A 27,137-nucleotide genomic window follows, 5' to 3' on the forward strand; every position below is an offset into this window, starting at 1 on the left:
TATGTTTCCCTCCATCGACTACTCTCATCTTGCACATGTATGCATGTATTTATCTATGTAATTTTTAGTATTATTAATTAAAATAAAAACTTATTAATATTTATATGTACTCATATCCTTTTTATTTTCTTTTTGTTAGAAAACCCATCAGAATGCATTATGACTACTTATAACGCGGTAAGTGTCCATTTCTTTATTTTACTAGTATTTCTCACATACTAAATAATTATAGCTTTAACAATAATAATGACGTCCATAGGTAATAAAATGCCTGCAGACATAATTCAGGCCTTTTTCATCTGTTTCTGCGGGCAGGAAATTCAAATTTTTAAATTTAGTTTTGCCAGACTTTCGATTGGAATTTACGAAATCTTTGAAACTCGCATTCATAAAACAAAGTTCCAACCATTTTCCTTCGAAGAGGGTTGTGTCTTACTAAAAGTGTAATATTCATAAAGATCCTTTAAGCTTGAGTCCAAAACGTTGGCTTTTTTTCCACCAATAGAATGGAAAGTGAATTGTTGAGGCTTTTCTTTTCCATACTTGCGGGTGGAAATACCTAATATTGTATTATATCACTTTAGGCTCGATTTAAAGGTGAAAATCTATAAATGAGAGAACATATTCTGAAGGTGTTGTTTGCGCTTATTAGCAAATGTATTGCTTTTCACTACATTTAAGAAAAAACCGTTAGACAAATTTAAGAAATACCATTGAAACATTAAAAGTGCTTGTTTAAAAAAGAAACTGGTTAAATTGGAGTTGCATGAATTATTTGGTTTAGCTCGTCTTGGGCAGCATGGCGAAAATACCGGGCTTTAGATTGCTGACATCTTGAACATTGAACTCGCCAGAAATGTGATCGTTCATGATCACCGTGCGCTTCTTGTTGGCATCCAGATGCAGGGCCTCAAACTGAATATCAAACTCGAGTTCAGGCAGAATGGCCGTTGTTGGATCTTCTGGCCACCAGAACTTGTTGATGTAGTATGAGCCCTGTAATTTTCGATTAAAGCGTAAGTGTCGAAATTTGTATTTACCCTAAAAGAGGCGACTGTACAATATACGGAAGCCTGAACGCACAAAACTGCGACTCACCTTGGCGATCGGACAGCTATCAACAATGTTGCCGTATTCACGTATGAAACCGTGCACAAAACGGCCCACTGGTGATTTGTTGGCAAAGCCGAGGATTCGGCAAACATTTATGGTGGTGTTCAGAGTGGTTGTGTAGTATGGATCCAGTTTGTTAGATATACGCACTTCCAAGTGCACATCCACATCGTGCAGCTCCTGGTGCACTTCCATGGAAAAGTTCAAATGCGGATCCGAATTGTCGTAGGCCACCTTGTGGCTCACCATCTTCTCGTCACTCCAGATCTTGATATCCTTGAACTTGGGCCGCATCATTTTCTGAAGAATACAAATTGATCTCTTAAAGTGTCATCATGATATGATTATATTGATCACCCACCTCAGCCAAACCGCCATGGCAAAGCGCCAAAAGGATTTGCAGCAAAATGACACTCTTCAAAAACATGACTTATGATGTCTGTTGATTGTAAAAAAGCCTTCCGGCTTTTATAGCTATGGGAATCCATCACCAAATTGCAAATATAATTTGTATCGATGCTATCGGAAATATGGCTTTAAATAAAATGCCTCAATGATTTCCAAATCATTTCAAAGTCAGAAAAGCACTTAGTTGACTCAATTTGCCATGGCAATGTGCGATCCGATCAGACTTTTTAATGTCCATGACAATTTGTGCTTCATTGACGCTTGACCCCTGATCGTTGTTATATTATGGCTTATGTCTAATTGAAAAAATTTCAGTAAATAATTGAATCAAGATGCGTGCACAGTTGAATCAATTTTTTCACGTTCTGACAATCGTGCTACTAACGTGCTTTCCTGTGGCTTTGGGCTGGGTAAGTCCAGAGAGTAGACGATACAATTATGAGTTTCCTCCATAAGATACAAAGTTGAAGTTTTCGAAATTGATGCGTTTATCAAGAGGCGCAGACAGACATAATTTGCTTGTACTTTTTAGCCATCTTCTATGTGTTCAGGGTATAAACAGACTTCTGTTATTATTTTGAAGATACTTTCATTTGTTTTCAGCGCTCGTTCAAGATTGTTTTTATGCGCTTCGACTACGAGGCCAATCCCAAACTGGTTGATGTGAAAATACAATTGCAAAACAATAGTGAAAGTTCATTAAATATTGTTATCAACACCTTAGAGATTTTGGACGATATTGAGCTGGCAGCTAGTGTTGCGCTAGAGACGCAGCCGGGCAACTTCACCAATCTCATCAGTAGGACCCTGAATTTTTGCAAGATGTTAAAGGATCGTGACGCAGAGCCTTTGGCACGCGCAATATACCAGGATATAATGCAACATGGAAAATGGTTTAAGGAGTGTCCCATACAGAAGGACACCTACACGCTGCAGGATTATGCAGTGGATGAGGAATTGCTACCCAGCTATTTGCCAGAGACTAACTTCAAGCTAAAGCTACGTTTAACCCAGCATAAGGGTGTTCAGATATTCAAGGGAATGCTTTTTGGACGAGTTGACAAGTCCAAAGGCTTCAACAACCTTAAAATGTTCAGCATGGGCTAATTGAGCCAGTGTTTGAATGCATCATATTGTGGGTGTTCATGTACTTACTGTTCAATAAAGGTGTCTTGAATGTTATAAATTTGTCAACACTTCGTTCTTCAATTTAAATTATAGTCATCGTGCAATATGCGTACAATATCTCCAGTACTGTCTCTGTCTGCTTTGTTTGTCTGATTTTAGTATGCAAAATGGCTTTTGTCGCACAATTGACGTCATTGTCGGCTATGAGGCGTCATCGTCATTGGGTAGTCGGACGCGTTGTCCTCAGCAGCCAGGCAGTGGCTGCGGGAGCGGCAGCGGCAATGGCAGTGGTAGAGTCACCTCCATCGTCACGTGTTTGCCTGCTCGACTGCGAAATTCGCATGTTTACCCGACGGTGACAAGCTGTCTGCAGGCAGCGAATTGATGACGCTGATAATAGCCACCAGCGGCCGAGGACTGGCGGATGCCGAGGCGAAGATGGTGACGGAGACGAAAACGGAGACGGAGGCCAAGACGGTGATGTACCCCGATGAGAAACAGACGACAATGATTTAGAGCGATTTTGTAGCATGTCATGTGTTTTGGGGGTTTGAAGCACTCATGTGTTGATTGGACTGATATCGTTAGGAGCATAAATTAAGGGTTAGCGGCGATGTTTTAGCCACTGTTGTTGTAGCTAGATACAACAGAGACGACTCCATGTTAAATAACGTCATGCATTTAGCCAGAATCTGATCTTATGAGCTGCACATTATTCATGGCGCATTACATTGTTAACCAAGCCACGTAATGGAGCCTACGAGCTAGATATATAGAAATGCTCGTAAAGTTTGCCGACTCTTTTCAAACATAATAAAAACTTGCAAATAGTTGACTACTTTTCTTTCTCTCTTTGCACATTTAAAATGTATTTCAGAAAACAAGCAACAAGACCGAAGAATCTGTTGAGGAGGGTGTGCAGCAGGCTTTCTTGACTATGTTCTATACTGTCTGTAATTAAGGATGCACTGCACATCTTTTTAACCAAAAGTCGTTGACAGCACAGTAATGTCTCGTTAAGACTCGTGAGTCAGCGGCCGCCAGTGCAAAAAAAAATAAAAGGGGGAAAATTAATTTATCTAAGCTCACGAGTACCCGCATAAAGAGGGCTATAAATTGTCGCACAGGCTTCGAAAAGTGCAATAACTTAGAAAAGTGCGAATTCTCATACATATATTGTACATATATTTGTCTACAGGTCACTCTTTTTTTTATATATATTTCAAACCTTCTCTTCACAGTTGCGAGCTCATGTCGAGACCTTATTTGAATAATAGACGAGCGGCATTTGTCTCTGATCCATCCCATCATTGCCCAGACCCGCTTCTGCTCAAATTTTTATTCAACGCGGCATTGATTGCCTTTTATATAGTTTTATTATTTGTACGACGGTTGTTATAATTTTGTCACGAAATGTGTAACGCATGAAAGAAATCAACACGAAAACCACTGAATACATATATACATTATTTATTTCACTTCCTCCGAATCTGTGCAAAAAAGTCAGGACTGTTTCAAAAACTATTATCTATTATCTACTATTATCTAAAGTATAATATTTCTAGTTAACTTCAATGAAAAGTGTTTTTTTTTTTTTTTTGTCGCCCAATATAATAATTTTGTATTAGTAGTCCTGATTAGCGTATTAATTTGAATTGAATTTTTTTTCCATATACTAAGATTCGAACACAAAAATCGATAACTTAGCCGACTGGTAAAACCGACTGCCCAATACTCTGTTTACCTTTATGACCCAAAAGTCACTTGAAAGTAGTCAATGAGATCCTGGAGACGAATATTTTACCTTTCATCTTTGGGGATATCAGCACACCTTTCTCGTCGGCCCCTACTAAATGCGAACAAAATTTGTTTCTTACATTCTCCCCTGAATATATAGACGCGTAAATATTTCGAGTTTCGAAAAGTGCTTCCACACGGATGTTGCTGAATTTCGTTAATGGAAAAAAATTAAATTGGACAATTGGTCCGCCAAATGACGCCATTTATGTTTGGCTTAAATTGAGCAAATTAAATTTGTAACAAAAAAATGTTAATTTTGTCATACCCAGCACGGTAAAAACGGGTATAAACGCTTTATGCATTTCTATGGCATGATCCACAATACATAACTTTTCCGATGTAGCAAGCGCTTTGGTTTGTTTTTCATGTGTATGTATAGATGTTTCATTTTTCCGGCAGCTTGCCAGTAGGTACAGGGTATGTTCAAGTAGACTATTTTCGGGTACTATGCCATATTAAACTTTATTTTCTTATTTTATGCAGTCGAATTTCAATTGCTGACACTTTAATGAATTTCATTGAATTTGTGTGGCAAGCTTAGAGATATGCATTTTTTACAAATCAACATCATTGGCGAATTTAAATAGAAAAAAATGAAAAAACAAAATAAAGTTTTATTGAAATCGACTTAAATTCTATAAATACATAATAGAGTTATAAAAAGTGCTTAAGATCCGTTTTATCATCTATGATAATTAAATTCATCTCACATACAATCAGATGTCTATCCACTATTCTAAGTATATTGTTACAAACGGCTGAGCAATACTCTGTTTACAGTGCATTAAAAATGTGAAAAAGGTTATTTGAAATATAAGGTTAGTGGGTTTTGTTACAAAACAAAATATTGATGCTTTGCGATTGTGATCATGAATTTTTGGCTCTATCTAGCTATCTCTAAAAATCTATGGAAGGTACCGATGGGCAGGCAAACGACCAGACATAGCATTAAACCAATATGCCATGTTCGGCTTGTGAACAGAGCATCAATATCTAAAATCCGTCTATAAATTGCGGATAAGCAGAGTTCCACTTGGAATTTCCGAATATAAACTATGTGAGGTAAAACAAAAGCAAAACTAAACTGAAATCAATGCATTGTGAAACATTTAAGACAACCGGATCAATGGGAGCAAATCGAAAAAGATTTGTAAGCAAATGAGTTGTAGCCAAGTAAATTTACAAAAAAATAAAAAAAAAACAGAAGCACAATTTGGGTTATACATGCAAATGGGACGATTTGAGTTGAATGAGAAATTCTATATGTTGGAGCACGTGATAGAAGTGAGGAATTTAATGCTGAGATCTTTTCAATTATGTTTGCCTGCATGGGATCTACTGAAAGCCACGTCCAGTTATTATGAGTTTATTGAACTACTGATACCGTGTGATATGATTATATCATAATTTCTAGATGGTTGGTCAAGCCGACGCTAAGCACTAGAAACTCTTAATCGTCTGTTTCGACGACAGCTCTTCCATTTTAATGGAACACAAATCTAGTGTTTAAGACCTTAACCTCGAAAGCGACACGCCAGTCGCTTGGTTCTGTGGGTTATCACAGCTCCGGTCTCTTTCGATTTGCATACATTCTAAAGTTTTGACCGTTTCTTTTAATGCTTCACAGACTGTATCTGCAGTCGAAATCGGAATCGCAATCGCAATCGCACGGCATATGAAGTTGGTATAATAATTTTTGTCACATAATTGAAGTGCCTGGCAAATGCAAAGTGCCTGGGTCGGCAAAGCAATAAGAAAGGCGAAAGGGTGTTAGCTCTGTTTATACTCAAATTCGTTCGCTATATATGTATCTAAATATATATTTATATATATATATATATGTATATATCTTATCGTTGGGTCTATGAATAGCGCACGAATTTTGATTAAACTTGCGAGTTCAATGGCATTGCAAAGTTTCTCTGAAGCGCAGGCAAAATTAAAGTTTTTTTTTTTTAATTTTTTTTTTCCATTTGGATTCCGCTCAAGTATGAAAATCCACTTACAAATATTATGTTAATTGGCATAAAAAGACAGCCAGAGAAATGAAATCTTATTACATCAGCCTGGCCAACAGAAAGGATAAGCATAACCGGCAGACAATTGGCAAACAAACAAATTGCCAAAAATAACAGTCGGCAGTGAGAAAAATTCCAACTACGGAATAAGCGAGTCGAAATTTTGATGAAATGAAATGTTGTCTGCCAACTGTTTGTTGCCGTAGCCCTCAAAACCGAGTAGACGGGGAGTTGACTTCGCCCAATATTTGCACTGTGAGGCGTTGCCAGCTGAGAGCTAATTTTGAATCTTTGCTTGAGAGGAAGCAGGGGTGGAGTCTAAGGTCGGCTAGGCTCTGGATTGGGCTGGGCTGATGGCCTAGACTTGCATTCCAGTTTGTACATTCCTTAAGACGTTTTGTATATGATTGGCTTGGCACTGGCAACAGATTCACAATCAGACTCATGGAGTGCTTGGTAAATACTTGTGGGGAAATTGTAATCAGTTTTTCGTAAAGTTTTTAATGCCATTTTGCATTTAAAATATGCTCGTATTTAAGTTAATTGAGCTCTATTTCAGTGCACCTTTCCAACTTGATCTATTTGAAAGCTCTCCAAAAATTTAAATGCATTCCCTTTAAAGAAAGAACTTATAACCTGAAAGCATTTCTGTATAATATGCGCATAAAATTCGCCTAGAAATCGGGCAAATTATTTGTTCCTGTGAATTTTGCTGTTGGGCGCCGAACTTATTGCAATTGCTACAAATTTTTACATAAATTTGCGCTATGACAAGCCAAAGTCCTCAGGCAACAGTTCTGGCTCCCTCGCCAGTTCATCCACACCAGACCAACGTATTATGCAGGCCGTTAGCATTTTTTCGACACCTCCACGTTCGCGTTTTATGAGTTTTAGCATTTGACTGCTTTGAAACGCCTTCTCTTCACTCGCCTGTGCCACCTTTTGAGCAATTTTTTAAGCCGGAAATCCACTTTCAATTGTTTGGGGCTCTGCCTTGGGCGTCCTGTAGGTTTACATATTGCGCATTTCAGCGCCAGGAGAAGCTTCCCCAGCTTCGTTCGGCGCTGTCTGTTGGAGTGTAAACATTTTTACTGTAGGTGTAAATAAAATCTTGTAAGACGACGCAGCTACCGCTGTCGGGCGTGCTTAGCTTGGTTGGCTTTAAGCGGAAGTCGGTAAAATTCTTATTACGATGGGGTTTGGTTTGATTGTTTGACTTTCTTTTCGAAGAATTCTGTTTACTTGGGTTATTGTCAACAAATTACGCAAACAGTTACAATAATCGTCGAGCCAGACAAGAATTGTTCGCTTATTATTCGTTTCAAGATTCTTGACCAGATAAACACTAATGTCCCACACACGCAATCAACATCATGACAAGCTTCAGTGCATAACTAAAATATACAAAAACCACATACGCATCGAATAAAATATTTTACCCATTTTTATAAGTTTACTGTGTGAATGGAATGGATCGAGTGTTTGCTGCCCGCTTCTCTTGAATAATTGAACCCAAAATTACACCAATGCATAAACTTCGAATAGAAAATTAATGCCAACAACAACTCAATTACTTTTAATAAATGAACCAAACTTTCGTTTTAAATGAAACAAATGCTGTGCAGGTAATTTACAGTGGAATAAAAATAAAAAGTTGACTGCCCAAACGCAGACACATTGTCATAGCAGAGCAAGGTTTCGATCCTCGGACCTCTGGGTTATGGGCCCAGCACGCTTCCACTGCGCCACTCTGCTGCTTGGAAATCGAGTGGATAAAAGTGTATCTCAATGCAAGTAAATACATGTGTAGGTGTCGTGGGTTCGAATCTCAGTCAGATAAAGGTTTTTAATAGTTGATTTTTTATATATTATTTTTACATTTTTACTTTATTAAATGGAGTAAGATTGTAATAATAATAATATTAACAGCTAATAATATAAATAAACCCCGTAAATTTCAGATGCTGAACTTGTGCGTTCGATTCCATTTGCGGTATTATCCCTATTCTTTTTTCAAAAAGAGCCGCTTATTTTAAATTTTAGAAATTAAAAAAAAAAAAATATCGTCTCGCTGAAAACGGCAAGGGCATCTTAATGCTTTGAACTGTCTCACCACCCCGGTTACGTTGCATACTTTTAGGAGCGCTCGTTTATAATTACAATTCATAAATCTTAGTAAAGTTGTTCAATCACAATCCGAAAAGTATGTAATATACAAAAATGTTCATATATACCTCGCATGTTTATATAATCGACATTGCTAAAATTTGGTTTTGTCGCAAACATTCTATTTGGGATTGACATTTTTCTTAAGGTCAATAGCATTTTGACGTACATGCCATTTGTGATTATTATCTTATACTAAAAATTGCTTTGGATTTACAGTTCACTTGCACAAACTTGACAGTCGCAAATCGGATAGGGATGATAGTTTTAGTTTATCTGTTAGCTTTAATTTCTATAACAAAAATTTGAATGTCGCGGTTGCTTTTAATGATTTTCGGACAGTGAAAAAAAAAATGGTCAACCAACCGAATTTCGTATATAGCAGAGCAAGGTTTCGATCCTCGGACCTCTGGGTTATGGGCCCAGCACGCTTCCACTGCGCCACTCTGCTTACGTTTAGGCGCTTGCCAAATTGCTAACTTCAGATAGAGGGAAAAAAACGTATAGTCTAAAGTTAGATATCCAATCATTCTTTATTGTTTATTTGAATTTTTATAAGATTATGTATAAAAATAATCTAAAAAAAAAAATTCTTGAAACAAAAAATATATTTGCTATTCGGAATACTATATTAAAGGCAACCCGAAAGTAATTCTTTATCCTAGTTACGGGGAACTTTCGTTGTTATTCCACTGTCCGTACAAAATCGGGCCACAAGACACCAGAGTTATCTCATGGAGCCTCGCTGCAGCCCATGTCTGACCGCCGCTGTCGACTGTAGCGTATGCATTTGCAGAGGGCAAGCGCGTCCGCCATGTGTGGTGTCTATTTAATTACAATTGTCGCCGCAATCCGTGTCCATGTGCGATGCGATGTTACAGGGACAACGGCAACAGAATCGGTGCAATTAACGCGCACGGTAACTGGGGACCGACTGGCGGGCAGTTGGGAGTTTCTCGCCATGCGTGGACTTTATCGATGGACGGCACATTTTGTGCGATTATTTTACGCTCAATTATTGTTAAATATTTTACAAAATGCGGATACTTATATTTACGCGTCCCCGAATGGCGATGGCGCTCTACAAATTGGCCGGGCTCGGACTGGTGTCATGTTCATGTTCTGGTTTCGGGGTTGTCCTAATGAGATTGCAATTATTTGGCCATAAATTTTTATTATTTGGGCTTTAAAGTTCATGTACTCTCATTGTACATATTATGCAGCAGACAATTGTGTTTTTTTTTTTAATCCACAAATATGCGTTTACCGCTTGCAATGACATGATTTAATTTGAAAATATTTTATAATTAATTGGACCATAACGCTGAGTGGACAAAATAATTATATAGTTAATTTATGGTCATGAGTCAAAGTATGCGCTCATCTAATTACGCGTATGTTAGATGTGGCACAACATTTTAAAATGAATTTCAAGCGACAATAGTTTTGGGATTAACAAGTTAATGAGAGCTGCGATACTAACTGTCTCAACTATATATTTTTTAAGTTCGAAGTTCATTCTAAAAGATTGGATCTAGCTATGCCCGGATGTCAGAACCAGAGCAAGTGACTTGAAATTTTGAACGTAGTTCATTCTAATCGATGAAGCATTGCTCCCCTTCAGACTGATGTGTCAAAAAAACTATCCGGACACGTTGTCAGAAACAAACAGCTCGCAGAGCAGCTTTAGCAAATATTGAGCAACATTCGCTGCGAATATTGAAATCATTTTAACTCTTCCTGTCTGCCTATACATCTTCTGTATCATGGAAATCATTTGCACGACGCGAAAAAAAAGAGTATTGCAGATCATTCACACTGTTCGTAACCAACAATTTCAAAGCTGTTTTAAGTAATCGCTGCCATAGCGCTATTTATTAAATTTAAGAGCATATTATATAGTGCGATATATGTTTCCTTCAGGCTCCAATAATGAAGCTCCTTCCTTACTGATTTTAAATATATCTTTATCAAACTGAGCATCTAAGAGCGATACAACTTTCTTCAATTATTTTTGTAACTGTAAGCCATGTGTTTTTTTTACTAGTGTATTTAACCTTCGGCTTGCCAGTTAGGATCATGGGTTCTTGTTTTTCTTTGGTTTTTGTTCGCTTGCTGTTTTCTATTGTCTGGCATTACGTATCTCGTTGTTGACTTTTGTGCAACTGCAGTTTGGAGCATCACTTGTTACTGGAATCTCCAAATTTATTGCAATAACGCACAGGAATTGTCACTTTGGCATTCAGATATAAACACAAGCATAGATTGGGTTGTGCAATACTCTGTTCAGAGAGCAAAAAGACTTAACAACAGTCTAGAAACAGGAATGGCTAGATGTAAAGAAAATGGTTCTACTCAATGATAACTAGTTGGGCCTAATAGAAAATGAACTCTTTGGTAGTGTTATATTTGATTTTAAAACCGAATGGGAATGTATATAAGGGCTAGGTGTTTTTCCTCAAGACTTTGGACTTTACTTTTCCATCCAATTTCTGCCTGTGGTAATTAATACCAAAATTGCATACAAATTGTACGCCAATTTATTTGCGTTCGTGTGGTTAGTCCATAAAAAAAGCGTATTTATTATTTTATATTGTAGAGCTTTGAAATGAGTTTGAAGGCGTTCGGTCAGGACCAATTCTTTTAGAGACATATTCATTTAATCTGTGGAAAAGTTAGCAAACGCTTCGCGAGTTAAATTTTACTTATTGCTTGACATTTGTAATGGCGGCCACTGCGTCAAATGTTTTAAATGCGGTTCTGGTAAATTAAAAACAACAACAATAGTTACGGTAACAACATCAGCAGCCGCTGCATTCACAAATTATTGGCAGACTTCACAAAGGGCAATGCGCAAAAAAAGGCAATGCGCAACAAAAAATGCCACTAGCGAAAGTGCCCGACTGACGGATACCCATATATTCAACCATATACATATATATAGTTATTGTTAAAATTAAATTTATTTAATAATTTTATATTACTCATAAAAAATCCGCTTGTGATCTCTATTCGCGATAATTTCTTTGCTCTTTCGAGTATTAAGTGTACAGATATATTTATAAATTGAACGGGGAAATAAAAATAAATATAATTTTAATTTATGTATATTTATATTTATATTTATATTTATTTTTTCGATATTAACATTTGCGTTTCCATTGATTTTCTAATTTCTTATCTTTCTATTAGGAATCTGCCTTGCTAGGCTATTATTGATCTGAAATACAGATTGTGTGTACATATGCAAATACATATGGCTTTTGGGTACAGGGTATAAATTATATAAATTTATTTGGGGCTTGGGTATGTTTGCGGCAATTAATTTAAACACGCGGCTTTAGCTTTGCACTGTTTGCGGTTAACTTTGCCGACCCCTAACTTCCTTCCATCTGTAGTTGGTTTTCCATGTTTATGGCTCAATTTTCTGAACTGCAGTTGTAATACTTTTATCTACGATTTTTATAATGGTTGCAGTCTCCAGAACAATTATTGGTCTAATCAATAGCGACAGATTTTCTATTTACTATCGCGATAGTTTGGCGTTTTCTTACTTCACATTGAAAATGGCAACCGTTTGATAAACTGAAGGGCAAGGCAACTAGTAACTATTTTATATTTAATTATTTTTATTTATAGTTCAAGTTAAATTTTAATAAGTTAATATTTATACAGTTGTCATAGATGTATGTTGCTCAAATATTGAAAATAGGTATTGAAAATTTTCAAAAATTTAACTATTATGATTCTGGCATTCCAATTACACAAACTACAAGTTATCCCATTCGCGAAGTGTTCCGCACCGTCGCATTGAGCTGGCAACATGTGGGCGAGTCAAGTATTGTCGCTGGACATCAAGATCGGGATGACAGGTTGGAGAGAGGAAACAGTTACTCAGCTTGTTCTCCAGCTCCTCCTGGGCCACAGCATGTGCACAGGTCCTAGCGATCTTGTAGAGGTGTTCGTACTTTTGTTGCATGTTAAGTAAATTCGATTTGCCGGGGCCTTCATAGAATTCCTTGGGCGTGAACTTAGTAAAGTCGATAAGTCCCAGTAAATCGGCAATAAAGTCTGTGCTAATTTTACTCTCCCCTTCGGACAAAGCACTGACATTCGTGGGGTTTATTCCTGATGTTGGTGTTTCTTCATCTGTATCAGCATCAGTGGTGATTGAATCTGTGTTAGACTGGTCCAGATCATGAAATTTAATATACATTTCAATCAAATTAAAACGCTCTGCCTCACTGAGTCTGCCCTCGACCACCTGAATGTACAGCTTGAACACGTCCGTGCCGAACTGGTAGATGGCCGAGTGGTTTAGCACCCTCTTTGCATGAGTTTTCAGGTCACGGGACACCTGCTCGATCAATGGCGAGCTATTGAGCGTATGTGCACACTGAAAGAGACGCAGCAGCTCATCTGTATCGTACATGTCCTTGCGGTACAGTAGCTGGCGCACGCAGTCCTCTTTGATGGACTCTACCAGATACTTGTTGCCAAACTCTGACAGTTTTACAAGTGTATCAAAGTCGTAAACCTGAAGTTTTTCAACATCGTAGCTATACACGTATTCGCGGAACTTCTCAAACACTTTCGGCTCCACATCAGTTAGCTTCACCTCTCCGCTAGTGGACTCATTGTAGCTGCCAAAGAGCATGCGATCAAATACCTCAGAGGCGCAGCTCAATATCAATTTGTGGCAGGGATACACTTTGCTGCCTGTCGATGTTTCTATAATGAACTTGCAGTCTGTGTGACGATGGGAACGCAAAATCTCGCTCAGAGAATCACGCAGCCTGCCATTGGTTAAAAGTAATTAGAAGCTGCTCTAGAGCTGACAATTATGCGGGTCATCTTTAATAAGTACTTACCAGGAATTCATTTCTGTTCTGTTATTTTCCAATTTGTCTAAAGCCAAAATTCGTGTTACTTGTACAAATATCACATTTAAAATAATCTGCTCGCCTACACACAGCAGCCATCACAAAGTTTTTATGTACATTTGCTTGCTTTGTTTGTTTTCCTATGAATATTTATGATTCTGCTTCTATTTTTTTGTATTGTTTCATTTTGAATCTTTAATCTCCGCGATTTCAGAGAAGGTTATATTGTGTTTGATTTTAGCAAAATCTTCTCTTTCGGACAATCAAATCACTCGAATGGCTAGAAATGTGAATGTAAATAAGAGGTACCTGCCTTAAACCAACTGTTGGTGTGGTCTGGGCTATTTGAAGCCAACTTAGATTAATAAAAGAATTAAGGCGCTGTAGTCTGAATACATTGCCGCGCAATTTCTTTGATATATATTTCGTCTGCCCACTTTTCGGGGTGCAAAAAGCGTATTTTATGAAGTTAATATCAAGTAGAGTTATAAAAATTAGCTTCACGTAGAAACAATAACCAACCAAATTTTGCAACCAAATTTTACAATAAGAAAAATCAATCAAAAACATCTAGAGAAGAATAGACGAGTTGGGAAATATCATGTGAAAGCCCTCAGGAATCATCTTAAATAGTTTTATTTCGCTAGCCAAATCCAATAAATAATCCACAAACTCTCAAAATTCAGAACAATATTCACTTTGGCTTTGGCTTTGCTTTGCCATAGAGTTGCTCCGGCGTGGGTATGTCGCTGACAAAGTAATTCGCTGGTATGAAGTGAAATATCTTCTTCAGAACATCTAGCAGAATATCCTCGATGGTCTGTGTGATTACGGTATAAAGAGCATCGGCCAGCATCCGCCAGTTATCGTTGAAGAATTTGTTGGTGCTGTCCTCTGGAAAGGAATGCGCTTGAGGCAGGGGATGCTAGAGGACAGCTTAGTTACTTACCTAATTGCTTGTTGCCGTTGAAAAGATTGGAGAAATACGATTTTAGGCCATCGATTTTGAAGTCCACGCGACAGTTGGTCACATTGTAAAATGTGAAGTCGCCTTTCGTGTACAGCCGCGTCTTTGTGTGCATGGTAACTGTCATGTTTTCTGTGCGGCGACACAAAGGCTTGACCATTTTCTGGCAAGTATTGAGAAGCAAGCTTACCTGCATCCAAAAACACCTGACCACGCCCATTCAGTGGAATGAGCAATATGCGCCCCAATAAACTATAATCACCAATGAGCTTCATGACCGGCAACGTAAACGTTGTCTTCCAGCTGTAATCCTTTTTAAAAACTCTGCCAAACAGAAGACATATAACTTGATTGGCATCTGCCCAATATGCTGTACACGACTCCTCGATCTAACTTACATGCTCTCTAGCACCTTGGTATGTCCAAATCCAATAATCTTAACATTGGCCAGCTCGACTTTTAGATTGATCGCATTGCTGTTGCCTTGTGATATTCTGATGCGATTCAAATAGAATGGATCAAAGCTTTTGATGCTTGTCAGTCCCGGAATGCCTTTTAAATGCAGTGGGTGTGGTTAGTCAAATGCGAGTACACCCAGGGGCGTATGCGACTCACCGTCGTTTAGTTTGTCGAAGAGCTGTTGTATGCTTTGCGTGGAACAGTTGATGAAATTCTTATCGGCTATTTTACATTGTTTAATGTAATCTGCTGCGGTTCGATTAAAATTGGTTTTTGAGTTCAGTTTTGTTGAATTGCAAAATAAAAAGACACACATAAATGCAGAGAAACAAATCCGGTTTAGTGGTGCAATATTTGGCATAAACCATTAAGTGGGTTAGTTACATTGCGTGCCGGCTAGGCCAGTATTTGATTTCAATGGTCATTGGGAATTTTTGAATTGAATTAACGGTGAAATCTACGTTTAGTAAATGCACTTCGGACCTTAACCAACTAAAATTAACTTTTAAAATAAGTATTTGAATGTTCAATGGGTGTACTTGAGCATTTATCAGACACAAGGTCGACGGCTTACAATTCACTTGACACTTACGCGGCTCAGTCAAATAAGGATCTTCGCCTCGAACAACGCGAGTAACCCATGCAAGAAGCATAACGCACCCCAGGAGCTCTCTCATCTTAGACAATACCACGATCTCAATGATGTGCAGCTCAGTTTTCCAAGCAGTTTACACGACTAGCTTCAGCAAGCAGTGATTGAAAACTAAATGAAACGCGCGGCAAACATTTTACAAATTTCAAATATTGCACCTCACTTTCGTTGCAGCGCCGCTTGAGGAAAACTTGATTTGAGCGGCTTGCAAATTTCGCAACGTCTTCGCCGACAGCTCCGGCATCGATGTCGTGCATGCCACACAGTCGAACAGCTGGTCAGTTAGTGGGCCACTGAGCTCACAAGAGAGAACAGATGCTGTTGGCGCTACAATTTCGTCATAGATTTTCTAGTCGGTTTTCTTGTTTTTAGTGGGGAAATAATTCGATGCCAATAAAATTCGCAAGTGTACGCAGGGTGTTGACACTCGGTAGCCGTTTGGATTGCAACATCAGTAACAGGCACAATTAATTCTGTGTTTGATTTTGGCAACGACACCGTTGCTATCAGCAATTCAAATTCCCATTTTGGGCTTGAACTTGATGCACTAACACATCTTGGACTACATTATGTATACTGATATAAAGCTATTATCTATAGCTATCTACTGTCAATTAAATAAATTACAAGTAACACAAGAAAGAACATTGATCTTGGTTCCAAAGATTAAAGACCTCTGCAAACATGCTATATACTCTGATCAATGCTGATAGCATGCGTCAAATAATATATTGGCTGACTTTATTTATGATAATGATTTGCAGTTTTGACATATTACAATAGTTAAACTCAGCCTATCGGTTTAATTGGATCTATATGCTTGAGTAGTTCGATATTAATTGGAATTTGCTCATAACATAAAATGCCGTGGTACAAATATCAACATTTGCAGCTCAACACAATATGAATTGAAATTATAATAAATATTTATAAGTATCACACTGACTTTAACTTAAATGACAACTTTTGTCCGAAGATCTGATTTGTAAACCCGGTTTCGCCTTCATTTATCGAATTCAATACGTTTTCAATATAACAACATTTAGTTGATTGAAAGTAGTTATATTTACCAATTTTAGTTTTTTGATATAAGACAGATTTCTATTTTTAGTTTATTCGATTACAATATACACAATTTAAATAATTTTGTGTTTAAATGTCCGCAGAATAGTTAGGTACATGCGGTTAAGGAAAAAGGCACTATAAAAATCCTTCTTGTTGTCCGGTAGGCGCATTAGTGTCCTTCAAGTGGCGTCTTAGTGCATACGCCAAGAAAACTGACCAGAAGCACAGGACGTACCAAAACAAACGACGCCAACTTTGTCAGACATTGTGCACGGTACAGAAAAAGGAGTTTCATGTATGCTCAGCCATATATCAGGATAGATGTCATACCCACCAGACATCACCTAATCAGTAGCAACTTCACTTGTGGGAGTAAAGAGAGTCATTTTTCGACCACGTTATTTATTATTTTCTTTTTTTTTTTTACAGTAAGTCTTGTCAGACCCAGTTGTTTAGACTTTCTCGTGACCAAAAATTCGTGGTATAGGTCCTTCTTTGTGACCGTCTGAAGAAAAATTTTGGTATCTCTTATCGTCGGTAGCTGCCGCCCACATTTGTCCTGCTTAAGTATTTCTTGTTGCGCTTGGCTGCTAAGCGCATTTTTCAATTACTCCAATGTAAAGTGCACATTTATCGTGAGGGCAATTACGAAAATTAAATAATTTGCTAGAGTGAATTGCTAGGGTCTCTACGATTTCATTTGCTAATAAATAAAAATACTTTTTTTTTTTTTTTTTTTTTTTGATAAAAATGAATCATATGAGTTGAAATATTACAAATATTTTTTAATTGAATTGCTTTTTATGTTCGGTTGTGTTATTGTGTGTAATACACCGATGAAGTTAATCAAAAATATTTATTCAGTTAAAAAGCGAATGCTGTCGAGTAGAGATGGGGGCAAGTCACGTTGTCTATCATCAAGAAACGACAGCTCACAAGTCAGAATGCGATGTCTGAATTTAAATTTTATATATTTTATAATCATACGAGAGTGTATACTTGAAATGACAAATCTCTAGTGCTTAAAGGCTTAGGGATCCATATGCAGACAGTTGGCTAGACAGCTAGATTGACTTGATTATTGAAGCCGACCAAGAAAATATATATCTTATGGCGTCAAAAATGCTTGTAATGTAATGTCTGTCCATTTTTACCCATTTTTCAAGAGGTTCAGAGTTTCATGCCCCATGCCCGAAAGACATCAGCAAATGGAGAAGTAAATCTTAACATTTTGACCAGAAACTGCGTAGGGTGAAATTATTTTTTTTCTACTTTAAACCATTGCAAGCCCTGCAGTTCACAGAGACTTTTTTGGGTAAGCCCAATAAAAGTTGGCCAATTTTGCTAATCTTAATAATAATTTGGCAACACTGAACAGGGCGACCCAAAACATTATAAAGTTCTAAAACAATGAGAACAGCATTAAAAATAATTATCTTGGGACTCAAATCACAAAAACAACCCTTTGTCCAAATACCTTTTTTGAGGCACCCTCAACAGATCTCGGAATTGCTGGGCACACACAAGACTATTAAAAAATATGCGCATGTTAATTTAAATAAAGTGTGGAAACAAACAGAAACTAACGAAAGGATAGGAAAAGCGCAACCGGTCAGGATCCCAGGGTGTAGTCAAGCGGATTGTGCAGGAAGAGGGACAGAGACAAAAAGGGATAGAGTAAGGGTTAGGAAAGGGACAGGGACAGAACCAGAGCAAATATTAATCCACAAAAAGGAATTGTCACAAATTGTGTGCTAGCCCAGGTGGCGTCTTCTGCCCGCTGGGCAAACAACAGTTGCAATAGACCAAAAAGGACAAAAAGACTTTTCTTTTGTGGTCCCGTGTGCGTGTGTGTGTGTTAGGGGCTGGAAAATGGAGATGAGGGGGCAGCTCTAACCTTGACAGCGCTGATTGTTTCAAATCGCAAGTTTGGCTTACCTTTTTGGGAATTAATTTGGCAAATAAACGCTGACAAAACGCAGGCAACTGGACAAGGACAAAAGCTGTATTCTGGCCAATGCAAGGCCAACTAATAGGATTTTGATGATAGTTGCTCGGTTTGCCATCTACTCGACCCTCGGGCGTTGCAGCCTTCGCCATAATCAATTTTTGGCCAGGTTTTTTGTGTTGGACGGTTCTGTTGCTTGCTTGCTGCCCTCTCATATGATTGTACCCTGTGACCCATGAAATGAGTTTTGCCATGTGTGTGCTTGTGTCCGAGAGGTGCGAGGGGGTAAATGAAATGGCCAAATGAAATTACCAACACATTCAGTGGAGAAAGAGATGGCGCTGAGCCGCAAAGCCAAAACCAAAGCCAAAAGCTGCACAGCATTTCGTATTCATAGCATTCTCTTACTCACACTGCTTACACCCCCTCTTCTCTCTCTCTCTCTCGGTCTCCCTCTCGCTCTTCCTATCTCGTTCCGCCCTTATCTCTCAATGCGGTTTTTGTATGTGGCGGCATTATAATTAATTTCAGTGGCCCAAATATGTAAATTTGATTACGAGCAAAAACAAAAATAAATTCACAAAAATATAACGCATACGCAGCGTATTCACAATTTCTATATACCGGCTTCTAAGCCGCTTAAATTGACCGGTTTCGAAAGACGGACAATGGACCGGCTGCCTCATGTGACCACGTCCATGTCGCAGTTCATCAACTGCCAACTTTGGCTGCCTGCCTTGTTACGAGAACAAAACTTTTGTTTTCCGTTGCAATTTTTTTTTAGTGACTTTTTTGACTTCAACTTTAAATGAATTCCATAACAGTTTTTGGTGGCGCGCTTGCCAACCGCTGTTGGATGCCAACTTTGCGTGGATTAGCCGTAGTGTAGAAAAAGTTGCTCCACTGCAGTGACTGTTGCAGTTCAGCATTGCATACTTTTGGGGATGTTTTAATTAGCGACTGCGTTCCCCGCGAGTTAAAGATCCTAATTAATGGCCGACCAATTGGGCTCTAAAAAGATTTAAATAATATAGTCCGTACAACGATGTTACTCAAAAAAAAATTACTAACATTGTTCTATATTGCTTAATAACTGCAAACTGACATTTAATTTCTTAATTTTATAAGCTAAATATGCGGTGCTCAAAAAGGAATTACTTGTTATTGCTAGCCCTGCATCGAAATATATTGGTCATATTTAGTAAAACAAAGTTGTATTATAATGTACTTAAAAACAGAAAGACAGTGTACTCTTTTTGATGTGAATTATTCGCACTGGACTCAAATAAATGTTTGCATATTTTAGACATGTTTTGCAGTCTATAAAGTTTCTTACCACAAATATAAAAAATACCTATCCGACTATTGAAGTTAACTTCACGAGGAAACCAAGTAAATTTGAGCAGGCAACCAGAGTAGAAGCAACAAAAACAATAATAACTACAGCAACAAAGTCCATGCAAAGAAAACCTATTAGTTGTGTGTTATATGAAACCGTCTAGCTAAAGCAGCTAAAACTATAAATTTCAATAGGACGAACTAAGCAAAGTTTGGTATGAACAGCAAAACCTGCTTAAGTTGCATATATAAGGATGACAGGACTAAGACCTGAGCCATTCGAGCTGCACATTTGCACGCAAACAAACCAAAGTCATCAACGCCTCTTGGCTGCTGGCGAGAGTGTGACTCGGTGGCTGTGTGGGCTATCATCATTTCGAAAACCTTGGCAAATAATTTGAAAAATCAACAGAGAAATTCAAACGACGTGTCTCGTCGCCCGTCTGCCCAAGGACATCGATTTGTGCCAAATAGCAGACTGCAAATTGCGCTAAAGTTGATGTTGCGCCCCATTCTTCTACTACTCCTTGTTGTGTTTAGCCTTGAATATTTGACGCTAAAGTCAGATTTGGAAAACATACTTTTGCCATTTTCGAAAATCACACTTGAATTCGTTCGCCGTTGGTATTGTTATTGTTGTTCTTACAGTCGCCTTTTTGGTTGTTTGTGTATTTTGTTGCTACTTGAGCAGTGAAGTAGATGAAAGGCTTTTGCTATTGCCAGTGCGTACAGCTGAGTGTGGGCAAGGTTCACGGTTCAGGGTTGAGGGAGTGATAGCGGGAAACCGCTTGCTTGATGTTTATTTATCGCAGCGTGTGCGGCTTTTTTACTCTAAGCCCGTGTAGCTTCCCAGCTGAAGTATGTTTGTCAATTGAAATGCTAGACAAAGTATCTATAGACCCACACGATGATGATGTTGATGTCTGTGCACAGATAGATACAGGGCATAGACACAGAGGACTGTATCGAGAGCTTGGCTGCACTTAAAGGTTGTTGTGTTTTGTGGCTTTAAAATGACGCATTGCGCTTTTAAACACGGGCCGCTTTTCTCTTTTTATTTGACTTTTTTCAGCGAAAGTTTTGAGCAAATTGCAAAAAAGCGTTAACCAGGAAATTCGTGAAAATTCCAGATATCGATTCTAGAATACTTTCAAGTTTGGCTAAAATTTGAAAATTTAAGTTAGCAACGGCTTTGGTTAATCTACTGCGCTCAGAACTTGTATTTGACGATTTAAACAGAGGTTAAAGCTTAACATAAATAATTAAATAGTGTTGGCAGACAGAAAATTTGCTGATTTCGGCAAAAGTGTTATAATTAAAGTTTTTGTGACACAAAACGAAATGATTGAAAAAGTCAATGTATTTTTGCAGTCGGCAGCTTAAATGCGCATAAATGCCAAATGGAAATATTGAACAGCAGCAGCAGCAACAACAGTGAGAATCGTACGAAATTTACTTTGGCAGCTAACGAAAATTTTGTGCTGAGCGCGTGAAAATTAATTAAAATATTCCTGTAACTGCCAAACGCCGCCGGAGCATAACTGAATTTTAATTGAACGCAATCAATGCGAATTTATGGAGTCCGCTTAACTCTTCCCAAATAACCCTTTGGGCAGCCAGCCCATGACAGTTAAGCAGTTTGTCGGTCCTCTAAAGCTTTTTGCAATTGGTGTTAATTTGCCTGCGAGAAAATATTAAATGGAAAAATCAACTTTACCTTTAGCTTCAATTCAATGGCAATATTCAAATGTGTATGGATAAAAAACAGCACAGATCTAGATGAGGGTCAATAAAAGCGTAATTAAATTTAAGGAATTTAAACGTGACAGCACCATTGAGAGGTGCGCATCATTTTTAAAGGTTCTTTAACTTCCATAGAGTAGCTTAAACTTGTTCAAGCTTCACAATGTGTAAGACAATAAGCCAAATTATCCGATCATTGATTAACCTTTTACCATTGTGTGTTTAGAAATTTATAAGAGCTTAAAGCCTTCAATTTTTAAAACTAAGGTGTAAAAGTGCAGTGCAAATAGCAATAACAGTTAAATGGAGATATCTGCTCATCATTTGCATTAAATATTTCAAGGTAAAAAAGAAAAAACTTCTGCTTCCTTTGCCAAGTTTTATGGCTTTTCGTAGTACGTAAATAAAATGGCGTCCTTATGTGCTTGAGCAATATTATGCATGTAAATGCAATTAAATAGATTACACATTTGTATATCAGATTGTTGCAGTTGCATATTTATTTGGGTTTTAAAGCCTGGCAATGCGGTGCAAAAAGAAAAATTCGATTTCAAAGAGCAGAAACAACCATGGCATAGGCAAAATGATATAAATCGGGTAGAGAAAATCAGTGTGACAGGAAGAAACAATTTAAGCACGTTGGACAGGATAAGCCGTTGGCCGTATTAGTGTCTGTAACAATGCAGTAATGCACACAAGCTCGCACACACATTCTCACATGTATATGTGTATGGTTACACGGATGGCACTGCAGTTTACACAGTTTGAGAGCGACATGGTCGTAGATTCTGCAAAAAGGATTTCAGAAGCAAACGAACCGAAAATTGTACACGTCGACTATGAGAAAGATGAGAGCGAGCAGGATGACAATGAGAATGGCGACATTTTCTAATGCAATTGTTTTTCGACAAGCTGCGATAGACTATGCGAGTATGCGTTCTATGTGTGTGTGTGTGTATCTGTCTGAAAGGTTGTTGAGTGTGAGTATCTTGCAGATGGCTGTGCCTGCATTTGCATCTCCCTTTCTCTCGATTTGAGTGTGTGTGTTTGCGAGTGTGTGTAATTGATTTTATCGGTCATGTTAATTTTGATTAAATATGCAAATCGACGATACAAATTCGCATTTCGCACACACCCACCACATACCGCATTCATTCACACACAACCACACACGAACACACGTTCAGACACTCCGATGAATGCAAAGCTCAAACGGGAGACACGTTCAACCCAGGCCAGCTGAAAGGTGGATTACCTATGGAGGAGCTCTCAGCCAGCCTTGGCACCCCCCCATTGACAGTTATTATGTTACGGTATTATCTCGTTATTTATGCAGCAGATGACAAATGCAATTTGTTGTTTGCACACGGGAGCTGCTGCACTGCAAACTGGCAATAGGCAATGGCTGACGGGCGACGGGCAATGGCCATTGCGCAAGCGGCAGCCAAAAATGGATGCAAGGACATGATAATTTCCAATCATTTGAATAATCTCCTCCAGGCAGCAACCCGTGTCCGTGTCCACCGTGCCCAGTGAAAATATTAGCTTAAGAAAATGTCTAACGAGCTCTACGTGCTGCTGCATTCGAAGGTGTCCCTGTTGCGGCTGTCGCTTGTGGGCGTTTTGCGATGTGGTGGGCATGGTCTATTAGCTGCAGTGGCAGTTGGTTGACTTTGCTGCGGTTTTGGGTATTGATTAAAACTTTGGCATTTGCGTTTTGGTCAATGTGCACGAATGACACGAGATGCATCGGTAATTAGCAGTCGTGTTTCGGTAACTCATTGCCAGAGGCAGGTATGTGTGCCCCTTTGGAAAATATCCCCTAAGAGTGAATAATAGGAATAATTCTTAACGTTAGCTGAACGTTAAAAATTCTAAGTAAATTACGAAATATTTATCAACATTTATGGAATTATTTTAACTTTGGTGCGATTTCCCCTAAACTATATGTGCTCACACCCTAGAAAGAACTTCATTGACGTTGTACTATCTCTGCTGTGTAAGCTGTTTACCAATGTTCAAATTCTAATCATAAATCGAAATCACTTGTTTAAAGTGGCACACACAAACACCAATATACATGTACATATGTCCAGCGACAACATCGTATATATCTACTTGCTCAGAGTGCGATATATCTTATCTGGGCTATAAACGTCTCTAAATTAAACTAACTTTTTTCGACGAATGCATATAATATAAATGGAATGGGTATATAAATGTGGGTCGCCGACTTGAAAGAACGCCACGTACAGTCCCAGTCAAGTGTCCTAGGTACTTGCTTAAAAATAGTATGTGCATAATTCCATAAACGAACTAGGGAAATTTTTGGGTAAAAACAAGGATTAATTGATGAATGCTATTGAATACAAAGCTTAAGATTGTGATTTCTGAATGTTCAAAATTTTGGTGATTGATAGAATGTATCAATCTAGGATAAAAAAGATTATTTTGCTAGCTAAAATAAATAACTATAGTGTAGGAAATGTATTTGATTTTGTAGGGTATTTAGAATTTGGTATTTCCGGAACTTGTTCACGTCCCATAATATAGAACTCGTTTGCACACGGTGTTTCAGAACTGAAATAGAAAGAGTCATAAGGCGGCTCTAATTGCCGCAGAGCTTGACAAATGATGTTGGCTATATGACTGCCTTGCACAAAGGTTAGCTGCAGGTTGAATCCGTTTTTCATGGCGGCTGGGAAAATGTAGCAATTGTTGCCTACAGCTAAAAATGGCACCCAGTCGACCTGCTGACAAAATAGACTGACAGTTGAAATGACTGCAAACGGTTGTTCCGGACAACCCCGACTGCCCGACTACACGTGTGTATGTGTGTGTGTGTCTCCGAGTGTGTGAATGGTGCCATTAAACGATTTTTCATTGCAGGCTGCAGGCTGCCGCAGGTGAAATCTGCCTAGTCTGGGATTTACGTGCCCCCTGTTTGACTTTTAGCGGTCTTCGACCTTATGAAATAGCGGTCGACTGTACTTTAAACTGCTGCAATTGAATATTTTTACCTTACCTTGAATCAGTCCGGAAATTGAAAATCATCTTACCTGTGTGCGTGGGTGGGGACAAGAGCGGAAATTATTATTCCTTTATCAATGGCTTTTCACCAGCTCTCACCCACTTTTCCAGGTTCTTTGTGAATAGTGAATAGTTAGCTTGGATTTTTGTGCCCCATCGCCTCACACCTTTCTCAGTTCCACTTCCAAACTTCTGCCCATTACAAAAAGGTAATGAATTGTCCGAGACCCAATCAACCACTTTGCAACGACATTTGTGCATTCATTATGCAATCACAGCACGTACTTTTTAATCAATCTTACGTGCAAATATGTTTTCGGAATGCAGCAATACCCAAAAGGGATTCTTGGAAAGGATGGGCGACTGTGTGGCCTGTCATTTGTGGAATTTAAATTAATTTCTTGGAAGTGTTAAGTTTTCCATTATTGATTACTCAACTCTAGTTATAACGTTAACAATTGGACTTCCTAGAAATGCACGCTTGCATTTCCAAAAATGGGAAATTTGTTAATAAATTATTAGCGTATTGAACGCGGCATTGCCCGTCGCCATACTTTGACAGGTGCAACAACACAACATAACAATAATTGCTCAGATATGGGTTTCTGTATATGGGTATTTTATCCTTATTAAAAAACTGCGTATTCACCTGATATCCCACTTCAGGCGGTCCCCAAAATAAACAGAGGCCTCATTGTCCCATTTGGTTGCTTGTGCACAAAAAAAGTTTGTTTGCACGATATTAATAATAATTCTATAGAAATAACTGGCAAAATAATCACCAATTCACACATTGTTTATTACAAATGACGTCACGTTTGTCCTGATTTTTGCTTGTTGTTTGTTTTTAACACAGATATATGTACATGTGTGTATTGCCGACACTATTGATGATGTGTTTTATTTGAGAAGAATTCAATTTCATATTTAACATGACTAAATATTTAAACATGATATACAATTATATTTGGCTAGTGTGTATTACTCGGTTTAGCCCACGACAAGTTATAATTGTGCAATTTATCTCAAATAGATTCTCACAACAAATTTTTAAATGATTGAAGAGCTTAATGCATTCTTCTCTGATCGGAAATATGCAATGCATGCAAACGTTTTTCGCTAATCTAACACAGTTCCAGCTGAAATTTTTAAAATAGAAAAAAAATCTGTAAAAATATATATCCAAAAAAGATCTAGCCATCGCCCTTTATGTTGTGCTTTGATCACACTTAGTATGCATATAAACATGTTAATGTGTACATAAAAATGCTCTGAGAGTATCGAATATAGATAATTATATTCTTAATCATGTTATAAATGTGTGATTTGAAGAGTGAAAAACAAAATTACAAGCATGTTTAAAAATACACTTAACGAATTCTCAAGTGGCTGAAAGTCTATATATTTTGTGTCTGGCGCCATTATTAAAACGTTATGAGCGGGGCGAATGTCATAAAAAGATAATGTTTTCAATTGGGCATAGTTTCTCAGAATTATAAATGACCTCAAATGTATTGTTAGTAAATGATTCATCTATTAAATTGTTACTGTCGACCAAAACCTGGTAGTACTCTGTATATTGGCACTGAAAAGACGGACGCACAGACGAATGGACAAACATGGATTGATCGACTCAGATATTGATGCTGAGTGAAAAGATGTATCCTTTACTGGATTTAGTAGGGATCCCTTTAACTGTTGTTGCATACATTAGCACAATAATATACCCTTTTTATTGTCATTTTAAATAGGTGCAGTGACATTTAAAAACAATGCCACCTGCTTGTTATATTTTTAAATGGTGCGGAAAGTAGTTCGAGCCAGATTAAATAGGGGCCTGATTAAAAGTAGTTTAGAAGAGGAAACAACTGGAGCAGGTGCCTGACCAAGAAGTACCAAGAGCCGACAGTACGATAAGTCAACACACGCTAACGTTTTACTCGTTCTTTTCGCTTGTTTGCCTTTGGCAGGCATATAAAATCTTAAAGTAATACATATCAATAAATATTTTTACCTCGCCTCAAGATAAGATATGCCGGATTATTTTGTACGGCTGAATCGAATGCGAAGAATAATAGGAAATTTTTGTACTTATTCACTTAAATTTGGTAACGATGAGGCCAGTCGAGCTATGTTATATAATCGAATAATTTTAGTTTGGTTAGTTGAAGTTGCTAGCGGAAATACCTAGCAAAGCATAAAATTGATAAGACAAGAAATTGGGGTATATGTTTCTAAGGCCTGTGTTACAACAAGTGTGTATTTTTGTCGGTGTATATCTATTTGATGACGTTCACTTAAAAAGCTTACAAAAAAGTTTTTACCTCATAGCTGTGTGACACAAATTGGTTAAGAAAGCGAATAATAGCCTTGTGCAAATGTGTTTTCAAAGACAATCGAAGTTTCGCCAGCTTTCTTT

At 38.0% G+C, this 27,137-nt stretch overlaps 5 protein-coding genes and 2 non-coding genes across 8 annotated transcripts in view; 2 read left to right on the forward strand and 5 right to left on the reverse strand.

The window, feature by feature from the left end:
- LOC6622393 (uncharacterized) overlaps nt 1-27,137 on the forward strand; it is a 73,544-nt gene that overhangs the window by 23,579 nt on the left and 22,828 nt on the right. The window contains exon 2 of the mRNA XM_032434721.2: nt 140-177. Coding sequence (XP_032290612.1) covers nt 160-177 — 18 coding nt within the window. The 5' untranslated portion in view covers nt 140-159. The remainder of the gene's footprint in view (nt 1-139; nt 178-27,137) is intronic.
- LOC6622340 (uncharacterized) lies at nt 638-1,646 on the reverse strand. The gene is made up of 3 exons (XM_002047892.4): nt 1,475-1,646; nt 1,099-1,413; nt 638-996 (listed from the first exon to the last, which is right to left on the reverse strand). Exons 1-3 carry the CDS (start codon nt 1,538-1,540, stop codon nt 781-783), a joined length of 597 nt encoding a protein of 198 aa, XP_002047928.1. The 5' UTR covers nt 1,541-1,646; the 3' UTR covers nt 638-780.
- Nucleotides 2,136-3,368, forward strand: LOC6622375 (uncharacterized). Its single transcript, XM_070208490.1, has one exon. The coding sequence runs from the start codon at nt 2,146-2,148 to the stop codon at nt 2,626-2,628; it is 483 nt and encodes a 160-aa protein (XP_070064591.1). The 5' UTR covers nt 2,136-2,145; the 3' UTR covers nt 2,629-3,368.
- On the reverse strand, nt 8,151-8,222 carry TRNAM-CAU (transfer RNA methionine (anticodon CAU)). Its single transcript has one exon. It is a non-coding gene; the product is annotated as a tRNA-Met (tRNA).
- Nucleotides 9,013-9,084, reverse strand: TRNAM-CAU (transfer RNA methionine (anticodon CAU)). Its single transcript has one exon. It is a non-coding gene; the product is annotated as a tRNA-Met (tRNA).
- On the reverse strand, nt 12,239-13,657 carry LOC6622384 (BTB/POZ domain-containing protein 2). The gene is made up of 2 exons (XM_002047894.4): nt 13,505-13,657; nt 12,239-13,429 (listed from the first exon to the last, which is right to left on the reverse strand). The coding sequence occupies exons 1-2, from the start codon at nt 13,513-13,515 to the stop codon at nt 12,403-12,405; spliced, it is 1,038 nt and encodes a 345-aa protein (XP_002047930.1). The 5' UTR covers nt 13,516-13,657; the 3' UTR covers nt 12,239-12,402.
- Nucleotides 14,137-15,701, reverse strand: Jhbp6 (Juvenile hormone binding protein 6). 2 transcript variants are annotated; one of them, XM_070208278.1, is made up of 6 exons: nt 15,535-15,701; nt 15,099-15,188; nt 14,882-15,035; nt 14,674-14,807; nt 14,466-14,615; nt 14,137-14,410 (listed from the first exon to the last, which is right to left on the reverse strand). In XM_070208278.1, exons 1-6 carry the CDS (start codon nt 15,617-15,619, stop codon nt 14,211-14,213), a joined length of 813 nt encoding a protein of 270 aa, XP_070064379.1. In that variant the 5' UTR covers nt 15,620-15,701; the 3' UTR covers nt 14,137-14,210. The 2 variants fall into 2 exon arrangements, with proteins under 2 accessions (XP_070064379.1, XP_002047931.1); XM_002047895.3 differs by having other exon boundaries at nt 15,099-15,191.

This window comes from Drosophila virilis, chromosome 3 (assembly GCF_030788295.1).
Source record: "Drosophila virilis strain 15010-1051.87 chromosome 3, Dvir_AGI_RSII-ME, whole genome shotgun sequence".
Taxonomy (NCBI): domain Eukaryota; kingdom Metazoa; phylum Arthropoda; class Insecta; order Diptera; family Drosophilidae; genus Drosophila; species Drosophila virilis.

Excerpts from the sequence above, each read along its gene's own strand:
- Jhbp6 (XM_002047895.3), bottom strand. The coding sequence starts at position 15,619 with ATGAGAGAGCTCCTGGGGTGCGTTATGCTTCTTGCATGGGTTACTCGC. Across the intron at positions 15,192-15,534 it reads TCCTTATTTGACTGAGCCGC|CAGATTACATTAAACAATGT; the intron begins GTAAGTGTCAAG and ends ATCGAACCGCAG. Across the intron at positions 14,808-14,881 it reads ACCAAGGTGCTAGAGAGCAT|AGTTTTTAAAAAGGATTACA; the intron begins GTAAGTTAGATC and ends TCTGTTTGGCAG.
- LOC6622375 (XM_070208490.1), top strand. The coding sequence starts at position 2,146 with ATGCGCTTCGACTACGAGGCCAATCCCAAACTGGTTGATGTGAAAATA.
- LOC6622340 (XM_002047892.4), bottom strand. The coding sequence starts at position 1,540 with ATGTTTTTGAAGAGTGTCATTTTGCTGCAAATCCTTTTGGCGCTTTGC. Across the intron at positions 1,414-1,474 it reads GCCATGGCGGTTTGGCTGAG|AAAATGATGCGGCCCAAGTT; the intron begins GTGGGTGATCAA and ends TGTATTCTTCAG. Across the intron at positions 997-1,098 it reads ATAGCTGTCCGATCGCCAAG|GGCTCATACTACATCAACAA; the intron begins GTGAGTCGCAGT and ends CGAAAATTACAG.